At 38.2% G+C, this 25,001-nt stretch overlaps 1 protein-coding gene across 2 annotated transcripts in view; it reads right to left on the bottom strand.

Annotated features, from left to right (window-relative positions):
* Positions 1-25,001, bottom strand: part of GHR (growth hormone receptor) — a 140,918-nt gene that overhangs the window by 14,777 nt on the left and 101,140 nt on the right. For both annotated transcript variants that reach the window (XM_067316739.1, XM_067316738.1), the window contains exon 4: positions 2,247-2,376. In XM_067316739.1, coding sequence (XP_067172840.1) covers positions 2,247-2,376 — 130 coding nt within the window. The remainder of the gene's footprint in view (positions 1-2,246; positions 2,377-25,001) is intronic.

The raw sequence follows: 25,001 nt of genomic DNA on the forward strand, positions 1-25,001 counted from the left end.
ATTTCCGTGGTTTGGACGGCACTGCTGAAGGAACAGTCAGAGGTAATATTTTAAGCAACTGCTGTTCAGGCTAAATTAAATTGCAACAAGATGCTCATCTACGTAATGAGATCTGAAACACTGCAAGGCAGTCCATAAGGCCGATCAGTACTGCAGCCTGCAAAGCTAAACCCAGGGGAGTGAGTTTCCCTGAGGAACTGAATGCGAATGCAGGCACTGGGGTATTGATGGCTCGCACTGGAAGCGCCCAAGGGTGAATGCTGCAAGGGACATGGCACAAACCAGTGGAGAACTGTGCACTGTGCCGGGGAAGAGAAATACAGCGCTGCGAGTGAGGAAGGGCCCAGCTCCTCGGGATACAGGACTTCTAAGACACAGGCTTGGAACTACTAGCAAAGAAACTACTTACGTTTTTCCATTCTGACTTTGTTCAGATATTCATGTTATTTATAGATTAAAGAATTGCAGCAGGAATATCATATTCATATAGATCATTTCACCTCTTAAAAGAGAGAACCTAGCGAAGTCATAAAGAGTGGCTTGAATACTCAGACTGAGAAATACTGCTACTACATACTGCCATTTTCAGATGGCTGAGCTGAAATTATCTAGCAGGTCCAAACCCCAAAATGTCTTCAATTAAAGCAAAATGGGAAGGACCAGATTGTTAGAAATATTCTACAGGAAAAGTGACAGATGTTTACTCAGTGCTTCTAAAATCACTTTAGAAAAACAAATCTCACAGTGAATAGATCTGCTGTTGCTGTTGTTTATCTCTAACACTACTCTCAGACCAAATGTAGACTGAATAGGGATCTTTACAAACATACTGTTAGATGTTTGTTGGAGAAATAACAGTCTTGCTTTTTAAAAAGTATAACAAAAACATCTCTTCTTACTAAGAGCCATTGAAGCTGCACAGGAGGATTAGGTGGAAACAGAGTTATGCCAAGTGCAGCCTTCAATACTTGAGTGGCTGTTTAAGAACTAAAATTTGAAATGTAGATGCTACATAAACTAAGAAAAGAGCATTCATGCCACTAGGCACAGGTCTTGCAGTTATCTGGTGAGACTAGACACTTTTCTAAAAGAAATGCTGTAGCTCTGCCAAAGTCAGGACTTGATGAAGGTGTTATGAGATAATATGGCCTGTGTTATGGATGAGACTGGGTTAGGTGGTACAGCTGTGTCCTGAGCCTTAAATGTTGTTTGCACATTAAAACAGAAATATTTTCGAAGTGGATGTTTAGTTCACAACTTTTATCACAGTATACTTAGTTCTGGGGCAAAGATGAAACACCTGATTTGGTTAACTTATGTGGCACTGTTTTATCGCAGTTTCATTAATTTTTGAAGTTTGTACTCTCTCGGTGCTTGCCACTGACAACTGTCAGCTAATCATTTACACATAAACAGTGGTTTTTATCTTGAATCCCTATATTTCTGAGAGGTCCAGGAAAAGCAACTAAGAAATGCCATTAAGCTTAAGTTTGCTAAGTAAATGTATCATCATAGTAGAAAGTCTAAAAAAAGTATGAGAACCAGTATGTTAGCTGGAACATAAATTCACATCCCCCTCTAGTTCACGTGAACAAGAGTTTTGTCCTTAACAGCCAGTACTGGCAATGTGCATGTCCTCTTTCAGGCTACTCACTTTAACACCTGAAAATTACAGATGCTTAAGTAAAATGCGAATCTAAGCCATTTAATTCAACAGGACTCAATAAAACATAATGCCCAGTCTCAGAGCAGACCTCCTGGACATACACATTCAGAATTTAAACTAGCATTTGATCAATGAAGCTTTTATAAAACTTTAATAAAAATCTGAGAGGGACTTGGATCCAAAATCCACATACATAATGCAGGGACATAAAGAATCTCACAGCTGCATGTTATGTTGATAAGAAATAAACTGAAGTTCCATATTAAATCTCCCTTCCCAAGCCATACAGTGTTCAAATTTGGATTCTGCAACATGGACCTATATTTATTAAGAATGTTTTCTTAATTATCTCCCAAGTAACACTGGTCACTGCAAAAGGCTTTATAATTAATAAAGAATTCTAACATTGAAAAATATGCATTTAAAACACAATTTTATGCCCTTAAAACACAGTATGGTTCATATCATAGCAAGAAAGCAATGAGATAACAGGCATATCTAAATATATGACTTTCTTTCTTTCTTTCTCTTTCTTTCTTTCTTCTGTTCTTTCATTCTTTGGTTCTTTTCATTTTAGTACCTTTTCATGTACAACAGTTGTATTGTTCCTGGAGCAGTTAGGTTATAAAAATTTCCATCAGTCCAATAACATGAAAATGTCTCCAGTTCAGGTGATCTGCACTTGCTGATTTGTGGCCACCGCAGAAGTTCTGTCATGAAAAATGGCAGGAGACAGAATGAGACTTAAAAACATAAACCAGACTAACACGCAGTTAAAATGAAACTTGGCATTTTTACAAGCAATTATCTTTTTCTTTCAATCACTTATGTACAATGAGGCAAGATTTAAAATCCTCTTACATACATATATCTAGGTGACTATACCTGTAAAAGTCAAATTAGCAAGACAGAAAAAACTATTGTGCAGTGAGGAAATTTTAGTATCACAGCCTCATACACAGAGCGGGGATACGTCAACACTGTGGCTGTAGTTCAGTACAGACATACCTGAATTAGCCCAGCACTTGCTTTAAGAAACTGTGGTACTCCAGAGCTCACCATTGGTCTAACCACAGCTTAAGTATTTACCCAGCTGAGCAGTTTTGCAATGTATCAGGCGCTGCAGGGCTAACTCAGTGTAGCTACCTTGAACTGAGTTCAGGTTTGACTACCCTACATTGTGTAGATATAACCTTGCTCTAAGAGAGATAAGGGCAGCTCTAAGCACGTGCCTATGGTGCCACATGTTGCTTATATGTTCATAATTTCTATTCTTTGTCAAAACTGAAATGACGTAGGACCATGAAATGGCAGGTACAACTAGTCAACCTTGTCAATCCTTGTGAAAAAAATAAAAACAAAAGCTGCGGGTATGATTCATTGCTTCCAAAGTAGGTACCCAACTTCTTCCTGATTCTTAATGGTCTAGTGGTTTAATGAAGCAGTCATCCTAAAATACCAATGTTTCCTATTTAGCCTGTAAAGATTTCCAGAGGGACACCACACGCACATGGAGGCGGCTACCTCCTTTCACTGACTAGCTGGGAAACATGTTCATTTACTATGAACATGTCTCCATTAGGCACCTAAAATTTAGATACGAGTTGGGTGTTTATGACAGGTGGAATGATCCCTGGCCAGTGAGGAACACAATGCTACTGTTCTGTGCACGTGAAGTTCTTTGCAAATATTTTTGCAATATCACAACAGTAAATATTTGGTCCAAAATATCAGACACTCAAAATTGAAGAAAGTATCCACACAATACAGATGCTTCCTCCTATTTATGAGGATTCCTGCATGTGGAGTCTTATGGCACATTGACTCTTTATTTAAGGCTTATATAGACTACAGACACTGAATAACAGAGCAATTTGTATTTCTTTAGCTTAATGGTTCAAACTGTCCCCTCTACATTCTACACTGCCAGCCATCCCCGGTAACTAATAGTAACTAATATATGAATACCATGAACTTCTGATTTGCTCGCTCCATATCATTGCCTCATTTAACACTTTGGACATTGAACAAGGCCTGAACAGAAGTGTGTAAATAAGAGATTTTGCAAGTTTGACGGCTACACCAAAAAAGCATATAATTTTTTCTTGTCAACCTAAAATAACTGATGTTTGATTAAAATATTTAAACAAACAATATTTTTACTATTCCTTAGCCAGCAAGTTCCCCTTTACTGAACTTTAAAGAAATTTCTTTTTTAAATGGAAAAAAAATTTGAACTGAAATGTTGCAGCAAATGGAAAGATCAAATTGTTCTTTTTCAGGAAACACTGAAATAAAACATTTTGACTATTGCGCATTGTTTTGTTTGGTATGGTATTCAGTGTTTGACAGCTTAGGCCTAAAATCCCCAAATACTTTTGGCTGACCTTGATCTGAGTTTTTATGTATTTTTACATCATTCTTCAAATATATTTTTACCTGGTAAAAATCCTATGGTAAAAAACACATGATCATGAAATTACAAACTACTATAATATACAACCACAAGAAAACAGAATAAAAGATTCAAGAACACTATTATATTTATCATTTTTAAAATTCATGAATGTTCCAACTTTCAAACTTTACCTTTCTTTTCTATGTAATGCAAAATCAAACCCTTGTTTAAAAACAAAACAAAGAAAAACAAATTAAATTTTGTGCACCTACTTCAGAGACATGAGTAAAATTGCCTCAATTGCATAATACCTATAATCAAGAAGACGAGTCTCTCCCTTCTTCTATAAACAGACAATGTGCACAGAAGTATATGTTATGTTTTTTCCTGTTTCTATCCTCAGCTATGTGAACCAAGAACAAATATAGACAATTTCACTGAAACAGGTAAGAACTTCAGAAAATGATATACTGAAAAAACCCTCCTAAATTAGAATATTTCTATTGATGCTTGCACTGTATTTGTAACTAGGACACAAAATATTTAAAGTCCATGCAGATCATGTCCTCATCTCCAGGTACAAATAAAGTCACACAATCACTTCTTAACATGATCAAATAACAGCTGGAATCAAACTTCACTTACAGTTTGGGAGATTGAGCAGGAGTTTAGATTTAGGCTCTATTATACCTTAATAATGAACTCAGATGAACTCACCAGCTTTATATATGAGCTAAATTAAGGACTATAAAATATATTAACTCTTCTAGAAAAATGGATTATAATGTAGCCAGAATTAGCATCAGTTGCAATGGACAGGATTAGCAATTCACACAGAATACAGGTTAAGATGTGGTCCCTTCCACCCTAACTTTAGAGGAATGTATTCCTAAGGTCCCACTTCTTTGCCTACTTTCTCATGACAAGACTCTTATTCCTCTGTCTGGACAGATGTTCCTTCAATGGGCCCAAGAATTTTTCAGCAGGGAACAGATTCGTCTAAGATTCAAATACTCCTAGTTTAGTGGTTTATAATTTGTATTTTTGTATTTTATGACTATTTCCATTTGTAAGGAAAATCACCTTCCGATTGATCGTTTCTAGTCTGCGTGCCAAATTTTCAGCTTTCAAAACAGCAGGTCTTTGTGATGGACTGGAGGAAATTTTTGTCAAATTGACTTGTTTAATGCTTGGCACTCTTGGGGTAGATCTCCTGAATTCCTTACTTTCCCCTCAAAATCAATTATCAACATTTTACAGGACCCTGTGTGAGCTCCATCTCCTGAACAAACTGTACTAGAATGAATAAATGAACACAATAGCTCAGGGGAATGCATTTAGACATAAAAGCAGCAGGCTACTGAAGTAAGGGCTGTCAAACTGAGATTTAAAATAGACCAGAAAAGCAAGCCAAACATGAATACATACTTGCTCTTTTCCTACTTGATCAAACAAATTCTGGTCAGATTGTCATGAACATAAACAATCACTGCATTCAAGACACTGCATATGGGAGTAGTTTGCAATCTCTTACACTTGGCTAAATATTCAGATTCAATGGCAGAAAATATGGAAAAGGACTAGAAAATCTGTGGCTTCCACTTTGACTGCTAAGAAAGTTTGGTAGAAAAGTTTGAAAGGAAAGTGAGTCCTGCCTTAGGGTTCAGAGGAAGGTAAAATGCTACGCTACCACAACCTTGTTGCAAAGGAGTTAAATCTCTTCCCATTCTGCTTTCATTTTGCTATGACCACAGATTAGCTATGGTCTAAACTCTGGCTCAGCTTGAATAAACTGTGCCAACACAGTAGCTAAAACAATAGTGTGGTTTACGGAAAGAATCAGGAATGCAGATGTACCATCTCTTCTTCTTACATTTGTCTGTAGGACATCAGCCTGCAGTTTTCCATTTAGTGTAGTTTCAATGCTATATATAATCATTAAAAACAGAATACTGTAACTGTAGTTTTCAGAAATTAATATTTAGATGGACTGTAAAACAAAAAAGTCTTAAAGACAAGCTAGAGTTCTCAGAAGGCTAACTCTTTTACAGATTAATTTTCCTTGAGTTATAGTCTGTCTTAGGTACTGTTTTGTTTAAAAGTCCCACTAATAAAATCTAACTTCAAAGGGAGCTGGCCGCGAGTGTAGAACAGCAATTGTTAAATACCAACAGGAACTGAACTTTATAACCAGGGTGTAACCAAGTAGGTTATTCTCACCTTGGCGAAAGTCCTACTGCCACCAGAGTGCTAATAGTTCTGCGAGAACAACGGCAGAGCATTACAAGAGCTGTAAAGAAACGTCTCCTACTAGTATGGTGTAGGTAAATTCATAATGATGATAGAAAAAATCAAGGTAACTTGATCACTAAGCTAACTTAATCAGTAAATGAAGAAAGAGAAATTTTTTTGCTGAACACAGTGAAGTATTTCTGATTGTGGTCGTTTTAAAAGGTTTATGTAAAATTGTCAGTTATCAGAACTTATGATACCTATCAAACTTAGAACAAACTCATACTTACAATAACATGCTCCAATATGAAAATCAATGATAGGGGAAACCTTATGTAACAGTATATATCTTCATATGATCAACTCTCAAAGCATACACAATGCGTCATTGGCAGACCATAATAGAGAAAGATGGAAAAGTAGCAGAACTACATCTAAAATTGGAAACAGTTATGAAAAACTGGAGTGTTATTTGCTGTAGCTCAAATTTGTACATTGAAACTGAATGCTCTGTCAATTAGGATCTGCTCCTGAATCCACTAAGCTCAACAAATGTTGGGCAATTTACTTTAATAAGAGCAGAATAATTTCTATTACTGGTACCAGGAAGTTCTGATTCTTTCAAATTGCACAGCAAAATGGACAGCATTTGCTGTCAGTGGATGACATTTTTAGGTACAGTCTAGTACTAATATATTAACAGAAATCACACATATGGGAAATGGGATGCAGTAGGCAGAGACAACAACAACAACAAGATCATTTCCTAATCAGGTTGCTTCCTAATCTGCCTTTTGACCTAGGTACACCCTTGCCATGAATGGGCAGTAGCAAAGCTCTGGAACAACTTTTGGGGAAAAAAGAAGAATTTCTTTCATATCAGTAATGAGTGAGATCCTTTTACATGATGTACTCTACAGAAAGAAAGTAAAGCTGAGCAACTCTAAAATGGATACTATACTGCTATGCGAACTGAAGGGAAGTTCCGTGTAAGACAGTATTTTGCCTGTGGAATCAGTCTAAATATTGTAATGGTTCTTGATAAATACTGATGCTTTCCTAAGGCTTGCCTACAATGGTAGTGATATGTTTTAACCACCGCATTAAGACTATTTTAGTGACTACTACTTAGAGCAATGATACATCGGCCTCCCTGCATAACAGATAGGGGATGGGCACAGAGTTTTGGGGAATGCCAGAAGTAATTTTTAACAACGTTGCAACATAGTTCATGAACAAAAAAATTAAAATCCCATTCTGGAGGTTGATAACACTGAACAACAGAGAGGCAATGGACAGTTTTTCTCTTTCAGAACAAACTTCTTCTTTTTGTCTTTGTGAGGTTGCTATAGTGAAAAGAATAAAAGCCTTGCAGGAGCAGATCTATTCCACAGCACCACAATCCAACAGCTGTTCTGTTTTCCCATGTGCTCTGTGCTACTAAATGTCCATAAAAACAGAAGTTGCCGTGGCTTGCAGAAATGATGTCGATAAGACACATGATGCTGCTCAGGTACACAAGAAAAATAACCAATTAAAGCTCAGAATTGTGGGAAAAACAATGATGTTGCCTGCAGCATTACTTAGTACTATTGCCTATGAGACAGTACAGGGATTAGCAAGGATGTGGATATGCGCTATGTCCCAAGCTTTTTTGGCATATGCTTTCATATCCTCCTATATACTGTGGTGGAATCACATAATTCTGTTATATGCAGGCCACAAAAACTAGCCTGCCTACATGTAAAGGCAAGTGCAGATGGAGGACACCATATCGGTAAATGAAAGGCAGTTAATGTAACAAACACAATTCCAATTACTTCTTAATTGATCACATACTTCTAGCTCAAAATGCAATTACATTTTCAAGAAAGAGTATATAAAAATAATAATGAGTAATGCTTTTATCTCTTACTGTCATGGCTGTAGATGTTCAATATTGCCTAACATTAGTTGGTAAGGCATACAAGGAAAGCTGCATTCTTACTGGAAGCCCAAACGAGGTCATGTCAGAAAACAGTATGTGCAGCAAACGAACATCGCGAAAGGTTTTCCATGCCCTTCTTAGAGAAAGCAACTTCTACAGTACTGACATAACCCCCAACAGTCTGCTTTCTCCTGTACCTCTAGTAGTGATTTCCAGTCTGAAGCACAGTTCAAAGGTAAGAGCCGTTTGATTGCAAATCCATTGCTTCATCATAATGAAGCACAATAAAGCCACTCATTTGTGAGAGAACTGGGCTGTCCCACCAGAGGTTCTCACACACAGCCTTGCAGAAGCTGTCACCTTCCTGCTGAAAACGGAGCGCTCAAAACCAGAACTGAGGTTTCTCCCACAATACAAGCTGAAGTATAATCTGGCACTCACAAATCCAATTCCAAGTTGACAGGCATAGCTCCCCAAACTCCAAGAGGAAGATAGTTGGAGAGTCTGGGGGTAAGACTGTCAGGTTATGAATCCTATTTTGTGAACTGCAATTTTACAACTACCTTCATGTAAAAGTCACAAAAGGGCACATCATGACAGTCTTGGCTAAATCTGACTACTTATTTTCCTTGTTTTAACATTAGCCTGTTTCCTCCAAAAGAGAAGCTGTGTAGAGGGGCAGTTTGACAGTTTTAGAACGAGCATTCACAGAGAATATCGATGTTTTGGTTTGACTTTAGGAAAAGAGGTGATCCAGTCTTGAGCTCCAGGAGACATTCAGTGAATCAGAGAAGCAGCCCGCTGAGGATCCAGCATGCCCACACCAGATGAGCATGACAGATGCAATACTACGAAAGCTGCGTGAGGTGGCAGCAAATAGTTACACGGCGGGGTCAGAAGAGCAAACAAGTGCCAATGTGAGAACAACATGGAGAGTGTTTTTACAAAACAAAAGTTAAAGCACAGCTAACATACGCAGTGGAAGTGGGTAGAGGGGAGCAAAAGCATGGAATACAAGATAAAGAAGGACAAAGAAACAGGAAAAAAGATGAAAAAGAAGTTGATATAATTGGAAAGAAAAGCATGAGAGAACACAAATGGGATGTGTATAAGAGGAAGACAGAAAAGGGCAGCAAAAGACTTGAGGTGAAGGAAGAAGAAACATAACACTGACAATTCGTAAATGAAATGTTAAGGTGACATAAAGATGCAATCACACTGTCACTCAGTTTAAACAGTAAAGATGACAATTACTTGATCTGGTATGTAAATATCCTGATACGTAGAAAAGAAATTGCATATTTCAGGGATCACCAAAAGACAGGGAGTGAGAGACTGGGGGAGGAAGCAGGCAGTGACGAGGACAGTTCAAGTGGCAAGGCAGAGGAAACAGTAATTAAAGAAAATATTACAATACACCTCTATTTAAGGACGTCTGCAGAATAATGAAAACTTGATAGAAATATTGGAGTCTTCCTTACAAATCTAACAAGATTTCAATCAAGAGGTTCAGTAGAATCAATGCTCCATAAAAGCAGGGCCATGGATTTGCCAGGTTCCATTAGAGAGACACAGCTGTGTATTATCAATCACCGATGACACTATGTCCCAAACTCCATATTTCATCATCAAAACAGTGCTTGTTATGCACAAATCCATCCTGATGTTTCTGGTTATTTATTCCCACTCCACACCCTCGTTACATTCGAATGAAGTAACTCATGAAGATACTGGCCCTGAGTCTGTGCTTGTTCTTGACCTTTGTTCCTTTTAATTCACACTGCTGTTGTGAGACCAGAATTAAATGTAAATTCTTGAATCTGTTGTTGCTGCTTCAAGCTACTTCTGGCTTCTGCAGATTTTAACCTCTCTTCAAAATAATGACTGCCTGTTTTGTGGGGAATAACGGTTGCATATAATAGTTAGAAAAATCCTATTCTGAACTCTACAGAGATTTTAATGAGATGCAATCTCTACAATCTCCATTTCACAAAATTTGAAGTGTTGGAATTTGGTGCTGCTTTTAGTCATCAGAGAAGGAAAAAATGTCAGTTTTGACTGTCTATCTGAATGTATTTGGAGGAAATTCCCAGGAGCAATCTTCTTCAGTCCAGAGAGATATTCCTTATTATGATCAACATATCAATGCAAAAACTAGGGAGAGAAAAAACTTCCAGAGGTTGTTATTAGGAGGATCATTCATAACCTTCCACATCTGGAGTGCAACTCCAAAGGGCGTTGCTGATCTGACATTTAGAGACTCCTCTGACGAGTCCTGCTACAAGATTCACCTCTCACAACAAGGGGCCATTTACAGAGAAAAAGATGCTGAGTTTTCAGAGCAGTCTGGGTATTTAGTTGCCGTACTCTGATCAACTATAATAAGAACTGAAACCTATATATGCTTTGAATATCTGAAGACAGATTCTTCAAATATTTTTTATTTCATGGTGAAAAATGCCCAAATTCATCTTTGCACAGAGACTGAGAAAAAGACAGTGGCTTACATGATATTTTCACTTTTTTTCCATATCTGGGCCATAATAACTTCCCTTGGGTCAGAGAGAAGACTGCATCAATTTGAGTATTTTAGAGCTTTCTGGCATAGAGTATTTCTCCTGTGCTTTTTAGATTGTCTGATTTATTGCTGCAGCCAGGATGTTTATTTGTTCAGTAATTCAGAGCTTTATTATTGCAATGAATCATGAGCTATGAGTTACCAACTTCAAGGAAGATCCAGTGAAATTTAAAAAACAAATCAGAGAGAAGAATAAAGTATTGTTTTCTGCTCAGTTTATCCTCAGACTTAGCAAGAACCTGAAACTTTGTAGTTTTGCATTTTTACTGTAAGAACATCCTTTTTTAAATGGTTTTCAAAAGGAAAATGACTGTGACAAATTTTGTCCCCCCACTGATGTAGAGTTATTATAGACTTATTAGAATTTTTTCCTTTAATAGTATTTCTAAAGCAATGATCTCTTTTTTTCTCTCACTTTTAATGGTCTGAAATGAAGCCAATAGTATGATATATCATGTAAAAAAACCCTGCTAAATTAACAACCAAGTTTTCCTTAAAAAAAACCAACAACAACCAGAGCATCAAGCAGTTCTCAAGAACATGACTAATCATATATGCTTTGGATTCCAGCTGGACTCTTGCACAAGAAAGAAAATATATGCGACACATCTAAATTTACAAACATGGAGTATCTGATGTTCTGCCCAAAATAGGAAAATTGCTGAGCTGGACACATTTTAACTTACTGTGAAATTCAGGATGATGTAAATACCAAAAGAGAGAGAAATCATGACGATGACATTAGGCAGATGGAATTACATTAAGAGTAGAAAAACAAACCCCAGAGAAGTAATGGAGATTTAACACTAGGATGAACAAAGCACTAGAGAACACACAAACAGGGAGTATTCATGACTCAGAGGGGAGCTGAACTTAACAGAATACAACATATTTTCCTTCAGTTTTTATTTCTGCAGTCTGGCTGTGAGCCTGAAAGAATTTTCTGATCATCTGCATAGCAAGTTGCCTGAAGTATGCTTCCAGATTCATCCTGCATTTAGTGATTCGCATGCACAAGAAAACTGAACAAAACAATCACATTCAAAAGCACAGTGGGCAGACTGATGAAGGAAATCTCATTTTTTTCTGACAGACTGCCAAAAATGATTTAAGTTTTACGTATCCTCTGCTGAACTTAACTTTCTCTAACATGCACTCCCTTTTTGTGAGAATTGAGCGGTGTCAGTCTGGTGTTTCTGAGCTGAGTTAAGTAGGAATTGCAGAGAAAGGTGGTGAGGGTCTGCTCTTCTCAGCACTTGAAATACACTTGAACTCATGTAATTAAAAACCAGTGGGGTTATAAGAGGTCAAGTTCGATCACTACAAAAAATGGGTTTTCTCACTTGGCTTGTTTCCTGCCTTCCTCCAACGTCTTTTCACAAACTAGTCTTTTCAGATAAACATAGGAGGAGTGTAGAGGGTAGCCCTCATTTTTTTCTTTTGAAAACACAGCCATTTCCTCACTGGTCAAAACAGAGCGCAAACATTTAAGTTACCTAAAGACCAACCTACGTATCTAGAATTACTGGTACCACATTAGTCCTCAGCATGCCTAAGATGACTCCGCTTCCAACAAAAGCATGGACTTTAATGATACTGTGCCAAGGAAGGACTCATTCCCAGTGACTGAGTGACATTGATACAGAAGCAATACAGCGCTCATTATTTATTTAGATTAACAAAAGATTAATAGGCGCTGTCAATAAACATACACCCAAAGATTCTTTGAAACAATCAAAGAAACCCAAGTCTGTCAAAAAATGCTCTTACATATTATCTATAATAGTACTTGCTTCTCTTCTCTATTAGCTTTCCAAAACACACTTAAGGTCAGCAGATTCTGGTCATTTAACACACAATAATTAAGTGCTTTGTATGTTGCCTCATTCAAGCTGTCATTCAAATGATAGCACATAATTCCCCCCAAATTATTATGACATATGCATTTTTCTGCGTTTTGCAGCAGGAAAACAGGGGAAAAGAGGTTCATTAGGTGAACCCCAGCTGAGCTTGAAAAGTGGGAAGGAAGAACAGTCATCAAAGTCAAAGTGATTACGCAGAAACTCCTAGCATCACCAACTTGCTCTAATGTCTCAGACACTGCGTTGCCAGTCAGTTAGGAAACTCCATTTACATTCAGATTTCTAAATGCATGTATTATTATTAATCATTAATATATCTGCTATAGACTGACACCAGGTATTACTACTATATATATGTTTCCTGCCTTCAGCCCCTGTAACTCTGGAAAGCCTTAAGCAGATACTGCAGAATCCTTCGTCTGACAGAGATCACGTGTCACCTTGCTTCTGACCCAGCTTGTCTGGTTCTCTTCATTTTTGTCTCATTATCTCTCTGCGTATTTTGTAGGTATCAACAAATGCAACATTTAAGCCAGCGGTTGCTCTGTTGACTTTGCTCCAATGCCTTTGTAATGGAAAACACAGCTTACAACAGCCCATGGACCACTTGGTAGCATTTAGCCAAATTTATGCATCTTGACTATGGTTTCAGCAACTATGATCCCATCTACATTCCTGCACAGTAGCAGAGAGAGGTTTCTACTCAGGTCTTAAGAATAATGTTATAATTGCACCATTTTCTCAGCTACAACCACAAGCTGTAATTATACAAAAGGAACAAAACTACATTTATGACATAAATAAAGCACATGCGATTAAGTGATTCATTCAGTGCCTCTACAGGGAATCAGAAAAACATGTGAATGAAGGAGGCTTTATTTTTAAATGTACTTTCTTAACAATAAGTAGAAATAGTAAGGAGGATGAAAATTAAAGTGAAAGCATCACTGAGTCATATGATGACACAGTTTTATTTCAGCAAATGGTTGTTTCAGTGAAAAACTCCCTAATTGATGCTGTTCAATCAACATCAACAGGTGAATTGGATTTACCCAAGTGTAAGAGAGAAATGAAACCAAGCCCAGGTCCAATTTAATTTTGAATAGAAAATTATTCTATAATTTCCTACATACACTTATTTTTGGCAGGTTTGTTCCACATTCCCATTGGTTTGCAGGTTGATAATTTTATGATTAAGAAGTATGTAATATTTAAAGAGCTCTTAAAAATTATTCACATTTTCATTTTTATTATGCCATTTCTGAAGGATCTTTGGATTTTTTAAGAATTACATTTAGGTAGCTTTATGATAAGAAAAGGAACAATCATAGCACTACTAGACTGTACATTTAATTTCTGCATACTTATAGCACAGACACACGAACAGTGTCTTCAGACATACTATCTGTGTATATAAACATCCATTTTTGTTTCTAGAACAGTAAGTTTATTTGTAAATTTAAACTCCTGTATGTACGAAGTCCACGTTTTCCTCATAATACTAAATGCGGAGTTTGCCATAGTACAAACTGTCAGGTCCTAATCCCTACTGATTTTTATCAACTGTAATTTTTTTTATTGCTCACAGAAGCCCAAGACAGTCTCAGCTGCAATACATAGAAATAGCTTGGGAGATTTTGCCAGTTGTGATTTTTCTTAGCCATGAAAATTAAGAAATGTCTATGGATTTATTGATATAATTTAAGAAAACAGAGAGGCTGTATGGTAAGACTAGAATTAGAAAGTATTAGGCCAAAAACCAGATGCAAACACCTGATTTTAAGCAGCTAAATGCTTTTGTTTCAGCAACAAGAGTGAACTTGTGAAAATGGCACCCTTTTATTTAGCTCTAATCCTTGATTATCCTACTGTCTCAGTTTATTTAAGTAAATGCTAAATTGTGATGGCCCTCCAGAGCCATCACAAATTTGGAAAAGTGAGATGATTACACAGTGGCCTGTGTTTCAACAGGATTTGTCAGAGACAATTTCAGAATCTTTACCTTGAGATTTATAGTGCTGAACCCCTAATCTAACCTTTAAATACACCTGTATTTTCAGTCACTAAAGATGTTATGTGAGCTAGAAGCAGCCGAGAATAAGTGGGCAGAAACAGGCAGGAAAAAAAAGGAAAAAGAAGAACAACAAAAAAAGCAGCCAGAAAGAAAACAAAGCTATGAACTGTAAACCATAAAGATACCTATACCCGAAAGCTGCTTGTTTTTAAACTCATATTACAGAAAGCAACTGCGGAAAAGATACTAAAAACGAAGCCAAATTGTTTGCTTGTTTATATACCAGAAAGATTTCTTTATGGGAGGTGCTGGCAGACCTGGCTGTAGATGGCAGGCGGACAAGGGACACCAGTGATTTCCTGGGGACACAAGAGCTGGCAGATGTATTTACACTGGTACTGAGAACTGTGCGCTATGTGTTTGCTAGTCAGCAACAGTGAGATTGGAGAGTTACCAGCAAACTGAAATGCTAGACTGGCAACTTACATAAAGTTTGTATAAAATTTAGCCCAAAATTGCTTTTTTCCCTGCTCAACATTTCTGCTTTAAAAACTTGCCTCATTTTTTGTCACACTTTTTAGTGAGAAAAAATATTTTGATTTTTGCCGGGGTAAATACATCGGCTCTATATTTGAATGCCTCCCCTACTTACTTTTGGCTGGCCGGTGATCCGGTGTTGCGTGCGTCTGAAATAGCAGCACGTTCAGTTTTGGACGAACGTGGAGGAGTGCTGCCTTCCTCCCTGCTCTCCTTCAGACAGACCCTGCCTACCCCGCGCTCTCTGCTTCAGCTGAAGAGGCGAGAGGCGCGCTACAGCAGCTTGGCACAGCGGTTGCTGTTGTCTCATAGCAAACAAAGCAGCGTAGCGTGATTAGGAGCAATTTCCAAGCCAGTAAGGAATCACTGCTTGGTGCTAAGCTGATGTCAAGCGTAGGAGATTCAAAGTTGTTTCCAAGTCTGGACAGCGAGAGACAACTTCACAGCACACACCAGAGCGTACATACAAAATAAACCGGACTGTGGAGGCCAGCTGTTCCCACTACCTTACTTGGTGAAATAAACACTTGACCGAGTATTTGACTGATCATGAGAGAGGACAGAAGCTACAGCAGGAGATAAATTGAGTATTTCTACGAAAGAAAATAAGATTTCAGCAGTATATACCTGGTCTGTGAACAGAAAAGTCCACGCTACAGGCACAGATATACACATGTGGTTATTCAGCTGAATTATTTTACACCAATTCTTTTGTATTACAGCCATATGTAATATTTATACTGGGTTTCAAAGAAGTCAGAAAGTAAAAACTACTCAAACTGGCATTTGTCTTCAGAATCAGCCTAGGCTTATACATAAGCTGTATAGTAACAGATAAAAAATTAATCTGGAACAAATACTGGTTCTTTCAATAGATCCAATCTTTGTGATTCCATGTATCTATAAAATAATTTTTTAGTGAAAATAGATAAAATGAAAGAGCAAAACCTTTTCTGTGGAAGCTTGACATTCAAGAAACACAAGGGATAAGCAAAAGCTAAAGCAAAAGACCAGAAGATCTCAAAAGGCTCCCGACAGAGGAAAAAGAGTAGATGGTAAAAAAACCCTAAACAAATAGAGTATGTTGAGACTTATTTGCACCTGCTGGAATGTCTGAGAAGGCAATTCGTCAGTAAGAGCCTGTAGTATTTGCATTTCATCATTAACTTTGAGATCAGAACTACCCTAAACAGTCTGATGGGTTTACATCGGCAGCTAATGTTTAACTTTGTAGACAGTAAAAACCTCCATTATCTCCTAAAACATTTGCAGTAAAGAATCTACCACAAGAACGACACTATTTCTACTAAAAAGCACCTCCTCAGGAGATGTTCATTAGTGCTGAACATGGATAACAGTGTTGGACTAACCTCAGACTATCTGAAAGCTTAGTTCAGCACTTCAAGCTTGGATGCTTATTTGCATCTCTAGAGGCAAATTTTTCTGAACTTGCAATCCTGCTGGCTTTAGCAAGGCAAATATTATATTATTAAGAACAGAACATGACCTATGGTCTGCAAATCTGAGTAGGAAGTCTCTGAGCAAGACCTCTCACGTGATCTTCAGTATCCTCCTTTTATAGCCAACCAAAAGTAACACTAGAACAGTCTCATAATGGTTTTTCACCTTCTCTATCTAAAGTTTTTGCTTAAACTGCAAATTAAAAGGTAAAGTTCTCCCAGCATTCCACTATTTCTCAATGATTCTTTATTAAGCAAGGACTGATTGATCCCAAGGTACCATAAAGAAATCTCCTGTATGCGAGTGCCATGGTTTATAACTTCAAGCAACTAACAAAGATCTGCTTTTCAACTGGTGGAACTTTAATGGTCACCACCTTCCAGCATTTCCTATTTATTTGTAGGCTATCCTGTCGGAACTGTTTAGATTCGGCTTCACAGGTTATAACCATTCTCATGGTTCTTTTAGCACATAAGCTGTCTCACCTAAGTGATCAACAATTTGATTAACTTGGATAGTAAGGCATATCTGGCTGAAAGCAGGAAGGCTGAGAGAGAATGAGTGGTTCAGGCATTGCTCGCAATTGCAAAGTCCAAGAAATGCACTTATAATTATTAACTGCACTTTTGTTATGCTTAGGAGAAAATAATTATGCCTAGAGAGGCTATCTAGCTTGGATCTGTCTACTCTGCAAGACTACTGTGTTGCAGTACCAAGCATAAAAAGACCAAGCTACCAAGGGAATATTCAAACTAAATAGGGGCCGTTTAATGCTCAAATCAGCATTCAAATCTTCCCCAAAGATTTCAGTTTATGGAGAACTTCAGTGTTTCTTTTAACCTTGTTTATGTCAGAACCGAGACAACACTATAGTGAACAGTGTGAGCCATCACGTTCTCATGGTTACTCCAGAAATAGCATGCAAACCACCTTCTGCTATGTCTGAACAGGATATGGTTATTAGGATGTATGACTAGCTAATAAGTGCATACCTAGCACAGCACCAAGTCAGGTCCAAGACAACAGAAATTCAAATAATACTGATTATTTTAATGTGCTTTAGCAGCTTCTGTTAGCTAGCAGATAATTTAAAAATAGGAAAACGTCACTAATTTAAGAAGCACTGAAATCCTCTGTCTCTCCAACTGCTCCTGTTTCTTCTGAAAAGGGAAGCAACACATGTATTGCATCTGATAGTGTCCAGGCAATCACACAACACTCTTTAACAAATTAATCTTTATAGAAACAACAAAGAGTTGAAATATATATCAGCTTGGTTAAAAAAAATCTCAGCATAGATATATCCAGTAATGGCCTTCTAAGTTATATTATTTAAGATCAGCTTTTCTTCCGGAAAACAGAAGAGTAGTATAATAAATAAGAGTGACTGCCATGAAGACAGAGGTCCCAAAGTTGATGCAGAAAATACCCTCTGTATTTTTTAGATTATTTCCATGCTTCCCATCTTCCCAGTCGGGCAAAAAATGCTATGACTTTAGAGCTTAGAGAAAAGAGAAGTGAGGAAGACACACTCATATGCTTTGTCTTGGTTACAATGAACAACTGGTGTTACAAAGAAAGATAAGTAGGAATAACTGTGAGGAGAGAGGACAGCCAACAGAGTCATGCTGTGAAGTATCTTGATTCTGACAATAATATTCAAAAAATCTATTTTTCGTGATGCAGCTCACTGTGACTGGGAATTCTGAGCACGTGCTGCTGCCTTCAAGCAACGCAAACCTAAGACATGCAAGGCAAGTGCAATCCACAACATACAAAGCCCTTGGTGACACTAACATGACCAGCAATGAGTTTTGGTAACAATCGTCTGGTGCACTTTTATCATTATGCCAGGCTTCCAAGTGCCTCATTTATATTGACCTTACTCAGAGTTTTGGTACCTTGTTACCAGTAAAGGATCCAATGCTGTCACGGATTTCCTTAAAACATATCAAAACACAGCTAAGGACCCTAAACAGTAAATCAAATCATATATTAAAATAACATTTGCATTAATTGGAAGGTATAGCATGTACAAAGGATGCAGGTTGGATAATCTCTTTGTGGGTTCTTTTCTAATATTAAAACAAGGAAGTGCAGCAAATGTTTCCTTGCTGCGGCCTGTTCTGTCTAATCTCTATCAACAAGCCTGGTGTCTGTTTTTCAACAGTCCCAACACAGTGTTGTCAAAACTCTGCCAACTGAACATTTCCCAGACTACAACGGACACTGCCACTAGTGCTGCCCCGAAGTCTTCCTTGTTCTGGGGGGGGGGCTCTAGTACTTTCTTTTCCCTGGGCTCCCTGGCATGCTGCCTGGGTGCTAAGATACGGGTTCTTGCCTTCCATGTTAAAGAACTTAATCGATGTCCCTAAGGAAAGAGCTTAGGTGTTCTGAATTGCCACGTGGAGATACTGACTGCAGTTCACTGAACTCTTTTAGCAGCCCTAACCGGCAGGCCACTGAGAGAAGCAAGCTCGGAGGCCATTTGCTCCCTCCTGCCCCATTCCACGAGCCTGCAGGACCATGTGGTACACTGGGCTGGGGAGGGGAAACAGCTGAAAACTAACACGGGGGGGGGGGGGGGGGACTATTTTCCAGCCAAATCATTTCCTCAAACCAGCTTCCTGTGCGACTGCAAAAAAGCTTTTGCCAGCAAGTACAAGGAAGCAGTGAAGGTTTGGGAATCAGCAGCCAGGGAACAGATGAGCCTACTTCTTTTAGTGGCAATAAAGTGCTTATTTCAGAAAAAACTTTTCTCCTTATTTGGTGTCTAAAGGTGAGTACCAGTGTTTCTGCACAGCATAAAAATGATGCGAGGACATATATCATCAGTAAGAGGTTCAAATAAAATCCAGATTCAGCCCCTTGTCATAACTTGCTATGTGACTCTAGCAGCAGGAACGAGGATAAAAGACAAAACCTCTCTCTGAGAACTTAGTTTCTATGATTTGCAACTCCCACGCATGGACTTATGGAGAGAAATTTATACTGGTTGAATGATTCTGAAATTTTGAATAACATCTCTGTGTTGACAGTATGTCTGGCTCCAACGATTCTGAGATATGCATATGTTAAAGAGTCATAAGTAAGCCAGTTTATGAAATAAGAATAGCATATTTTACACAAGCTTATTACTTTGCTTTGTTTGAAATTTGAAAAACTGAAGCTATTTTTTTCACCCTTTCATATTTTATTTATTCTTCCTCTAACCTTTTTAGTTAGCAGAAATGGAAATGGAAATGTCAAATTAACATGAAAAAGATGAGTTTCAAAGCATAAATTGTTCCAACAAAAGCAGGAACCAAGGAATAAAGGAAATACTTATGCACACCTGTTCTTTTAAGATTTCCAGGCTCATTTGTAGACCATTAAAGCATGAGCTAAGCATCCAAATTCAATCACAACATTTAAGAGAGAGAGAAAGAAAATTACGGTAGTCAAGAGATTCAAGTTAAAACCGTAAACCAAAACACAAAAATCTAGGTAGTTCTTGGGACCTTATCTTAGCATTAATTACAGAGAGAAAAATTGCTGGAAGGTGGAAGGAGTAGGGAGAGTAGAATGGGTAGCAACAGTGTTCACAAGACAGAACAGACATAAGATGCCAGAAACACATCAAAATAAAGTATGTATCAGCAGTAGGGTTATCAGTGCCATCTGCTACGGCTTCCTCACATATCCCACTATAAAATCTGGTATTCATTTGCTTGACATGTTGCTGTAATTTATTTCTTTGGGCTCAAAATCTTAATCTCAGGTGCCCGCCTTTTATGGAAAACACCAGCTAAAGCAGTTCAGCTAGTTCTGAGCAGAAGGCTGGAGAAAACAGTTTGCTCATGCTAAGTAATTCTGGTGTACTTCATTTTGAAAATAGCTTTTAGATTAGGAGTATGTCATCTTCCTGTAGAAATCTGCCCCAATTCCATTATGCAACATACTGAGGGCTTAACGTCGTGCCAGATTTGCAGTGGCACTCTGCACGGGGCATAATTTTATCTCATGATGCTCAAATAGACCTTCTACATTTATTAAAGTGACTGCTTATATAACGCTATTGTAGGTCAGTGTAGGTCTCAGCCTATTGGCAAGATGTTCACGCTGTTATCTGAGCCGGGAAACCTAACCCAGGAGCATCCTGCAGGCACACAACATGGTGGCACATGTTGTGAATTCCTAGGACAGTGGCAAAATGCTGACAGATTAATCTTCACCTGGCCTCAAAAAGTCCTGGCATGTCTCACCAAACTATAAATCAAACATGTTTTTACAAGCTTTCTTCTTTTAGAAATCACCCAGCAAATATTTTGAGCTAAAAATCAAGCAGGATCCTTTTTCTCACAGAAGTGCCAAGTCCTTTTAAAGCCAGTGTTAATGGAGGAGCTGATTCAAGTGTCAGTTGCTTCTGAAAAACACAAACTTTAAAGCATCTGGAGGAGCAGCACTACAAAGAAAGAATCTCTCTGACGCTGCTTTGCAGAAGGTAAGTCACGGAGTCATTACCTACTACCTATTATCACTGCCGAAAGCCTGTAAAATTTCCCAAAGAGCTGCCACCACATTCAGCAGCCTGATGGGGCTCTCCATGCTCCCGTCTGCCCTTGCCCCGTTGCACTACGTGATTCCCAGAACTGAGTTAAGCTCCAAGGGTGAAAACACCAGTGGTGTGGAGGGCAGAGCGGTGTGGTGTGTACGCGTGCATGTACACACCTATGCACCTCCTCCCCCTTCAGCAGAGCTGACTTCCCATCATAAATTGTTTTCAGACAAGGCTATCAAGAAAGCTGAAGATCAGATTTTTTTTACAATTAAATAATCTAGGACATTCCAGCATGGAAAAGAGACAGCTTAGTACACAGAGAGCTACCAAATCAAAAAGGACATAGAAAAGATGAACTGGAATTGATTAGTCACTGTCTCTTGCAATACAAAAACAAGGGGGCAGCTAATGCAAGGAGCAGGGTCAGAAGGAACAAAAGGAACTGTTTCTTCACACAATTTCTAGTTAAGTTGTGAAACTCCTTATTATAGGACACTTAGGATCGTAAAATTTTAGGTAAATATTTCCAAGAGGAGAATCATCAACTTTACAGGAAAAAAATAATTCAAAGGTAATTAATGCCAAGGTACCATCTCTGACTCCAAAACCCCTCAAGACTTGCATCATTGGAGGAATGCAGAATATTCAGAGGAAGTCTGAGTATGTGCTTGCTCTGTTCTGCTCTTCTCCTTGGGTTTGGTAAGCAATCATTTAGAATATAGGTGGTAGGATACAACGCTAAAGGGATTTTAGGTCTTTTTGGTATAGCTATTACTGTTTTTACAACTGTTTTGAAAGGAGAAGCCTGAAATTAAGATGGATATAAACTGATGGCATTTTAAGATAATTTTCCTACTGAAAAATCATTTAAACATTATTTAATCAATCAGCCTAGCTTTGTTTAGCCCTGTCAATGAATGAAATACTCAGACTTAAGGAGATTTGCTATATAATGAGCTGTGATACAAACTTTCTTATCTTTCCTCATCTTAGTCAAAAGAGACTGAGTTAAATTCATGTCAGTTCACAGCTCTGTGCCAATAAGTTCTGCTTAGTTCTGCTATACCATTTTATCTCTGCAAAGGAACCTAAGCTACATGTAACTTGTATTCTGAAAGCTCAGAAAGAACAGTATGGCAAGAATAGCATTAAATTCATGGTTTTGAAAGGTGTAAAGTTCTGTCTTGTTCTCTTGAACTCTATCCCAAGTCTTCTGTCTGTAAATGACACTGTCTCAAGCTTCTGTCCACATTACTATATAAACACAATGCTGGGAGTGTAACCAAACACGAGGGGGTCTAAGCTATATCACCTGTTTGGTCCACAGACAAAGTAATTTCTTTTTTTCTTTTTTTTCTTTTTTTTGAAAAGAAGGCAGAATGTCATAAGGGAGGAAACATCAAGCTGTAAGAAGAGGTAGCTTAATAAATCCCTTCAACATCCAGTAATTTAGCACCAATAAAACCGATATGCCTATCTTGCACATAAGACTCATGCTAATTTCTCAAGTTATCAGAATGCAACATTCATGGTGGTTTTTAGCTTGCTTCCCAGGCATAGCTCTGAAATGCAACAGTGACTAGAACAACCAAAAGAACAGATTATTTCTTGAACTTTTGCCATGTGATTATTTTACTGCTGAGATCTTAACAGGGGACAGATAGAAAAAGATTTTGTTGAAAGGTCTCTTACAGACACTACCAGGTTATGAACCACCCCCCCCCCGTAAATCTTGTGGAGCAGTTCATGCAGCATTAATTCTCTCCATGACTTCCACACCACATATGAAGATAAGGCAAAGCATGCATGGCTATGGGGAGTAGTCACTGATGACATACCAAGATCAGTATTCAAGCAAAATAGCAGGGACCAGCAAAGGGAAGGGGCCATAGTAGCTTGTAACTCTATAAACCATCAAAAGAGCCTAAAATGTTTTAAAGCTCTGAAGAATCAAATGCACTGTATCTTTTGTGAGGGATTTGTGATAGTGCAGCAGGGCCAGGCTGGTTCACAGCCCTCAGTGACACACTGGTAAGAAAAAGTGATTAGTGGAATAATCCCAAAGCATGATCAACTTTCATACCTTTCAGCGGGAACTGAGCACCCTTGGGGCCAGGCTCCTAGAAGGGTGAGAGTCAAATAAAAGGCAATGTTGGGATTTAAGTCCAGTTTTCAAAGAGAACAGCTTCATTCAAGGAAGAATATACATGTGACTGGAAGATCAGAGAACTAAAATCCCTTTCATGTTTCAGAGCACTGAGGAGTTCAGCTTTTGTCCCTTAACTTAGTGATGAACGTCCCTCAGCACTTTCCATTTTACACTTTTTCTCCTTTCACTTCCTCTCTTTCCCTCACCGAGCTCTTTACTTCCACTGATTAATTCCTTCCTTTCTGTTTTCTCAAGACCTTTTCCTTCTATCCTTATTTTCCTTCCTTCCCTCTTTGATATCCAACCTTCTTTACTGATAGTTCTGCAATTCTGAGTTAATTTTCAGCATTCTCCCTGATGGATGAATCTGCGAGTGTGTGATACACTGTCATTGGATGCCCATAAGAGGACGCTGCTGTGTACAGCAGACTGCTGCAGAATGACAAAAATCCAAATGCAGTCCCAAGACAGTTCTCTATTTTCTGTTTAGGGCCAGAAGTTCCCAGCTAACTTTGTGAAGTGGGAGAGTGGAAACTGGCTAGGTCAGTTCAATCCAGAAAACAAGATTTACTAAGGGATCTACCTTACCATCTCTAAGTAGTGCAATTAGGGCTCATTCAACAATTGTGCTACATATTCCACAGGGAACACAAAGTTTTTGCTATTGAGACAACAGCACAGAACTTTAACTACCTATAAAGTAAGAAAATACAATTTGGCCAATATTTGTGCAAATTTTGTTTTGCAGTTTGAAAAGGGACCATGAGAACTACAGATCTGTTATGGGACCCTGAGCACTTATTGAAGTGTCTTTAAAGACTGCAAAAATAACACATCAAATGAACTGCACAAATCTTACAAAGGAGAAGGCATTAAATCCCTAAAATACTACAAAACTCCCTCAAAACTGTTGTCACAGAATCCTTGCCATCCTTTCTAAAAGCCTTGTATAATGAAGCAGTTGCAGCATTTAGCTATTTGTTACGCAGTTTATAAATGTATTTACTTTTTGTCACAGGCATCCTGGAAAAAAACCTGTTGTTGACATAGACAATGGCAATTTCTTCTAGGGAAACCATCTTTTATGTTCACATCAAAGATACACTGAACAGACATTAACATTTCTACTGCTTTTAGAAAGCTAGGCTATAAATTAAAAATGTCAAGATTACAGTGACTCCTGATCAATTTAATTCCTATCACTTGCACTAAAAATACACATTCATTATGAAATGAACACAGGATGGGACTGATTCTACCACGCTTACTCATGCTGAACAGCATGTACCTAGATAAATCACCCATAGGGCCATTCTGCAAATTGTAGAACAGGTCTTTCAGATTAAAATAGGAGAAAAGACATAACCAAACATTCACATTCTAACACCTTCATATGCAGATCTGCTGTGCCTAATGACACCAAAGTTTGGTGCACTTCTGGCACACTGCCTTGATGAATCTCAGTCACCAGCAAATTTATGTTTTCTGCTTTCTGCAGCTCTACTGTGGAATGGAAAAAAAGACGTATGTATATAGGAAGAAAATATATAATAAATAAGAGCCAATCTTTCTGAATGCCGGCTCCAACAACACTGATAGCCTGGATGTGAAAGGCCTCATTGCTGGCTCTCTAGAGC

Source organism: Apteryx mantelli, chromosome Z, assembly GCF_036417845.1.
Source record: "Apteryx mantelli isolate bAptMan1 chromosome Z, bAptMan1.hap1, whole genome shotgun sequence".
NCBI lineage: Eukaryota > Metazoa > Chordata > Aves > Apterygiformes > Apterygidae > Apteryx > Apteryx mantelli.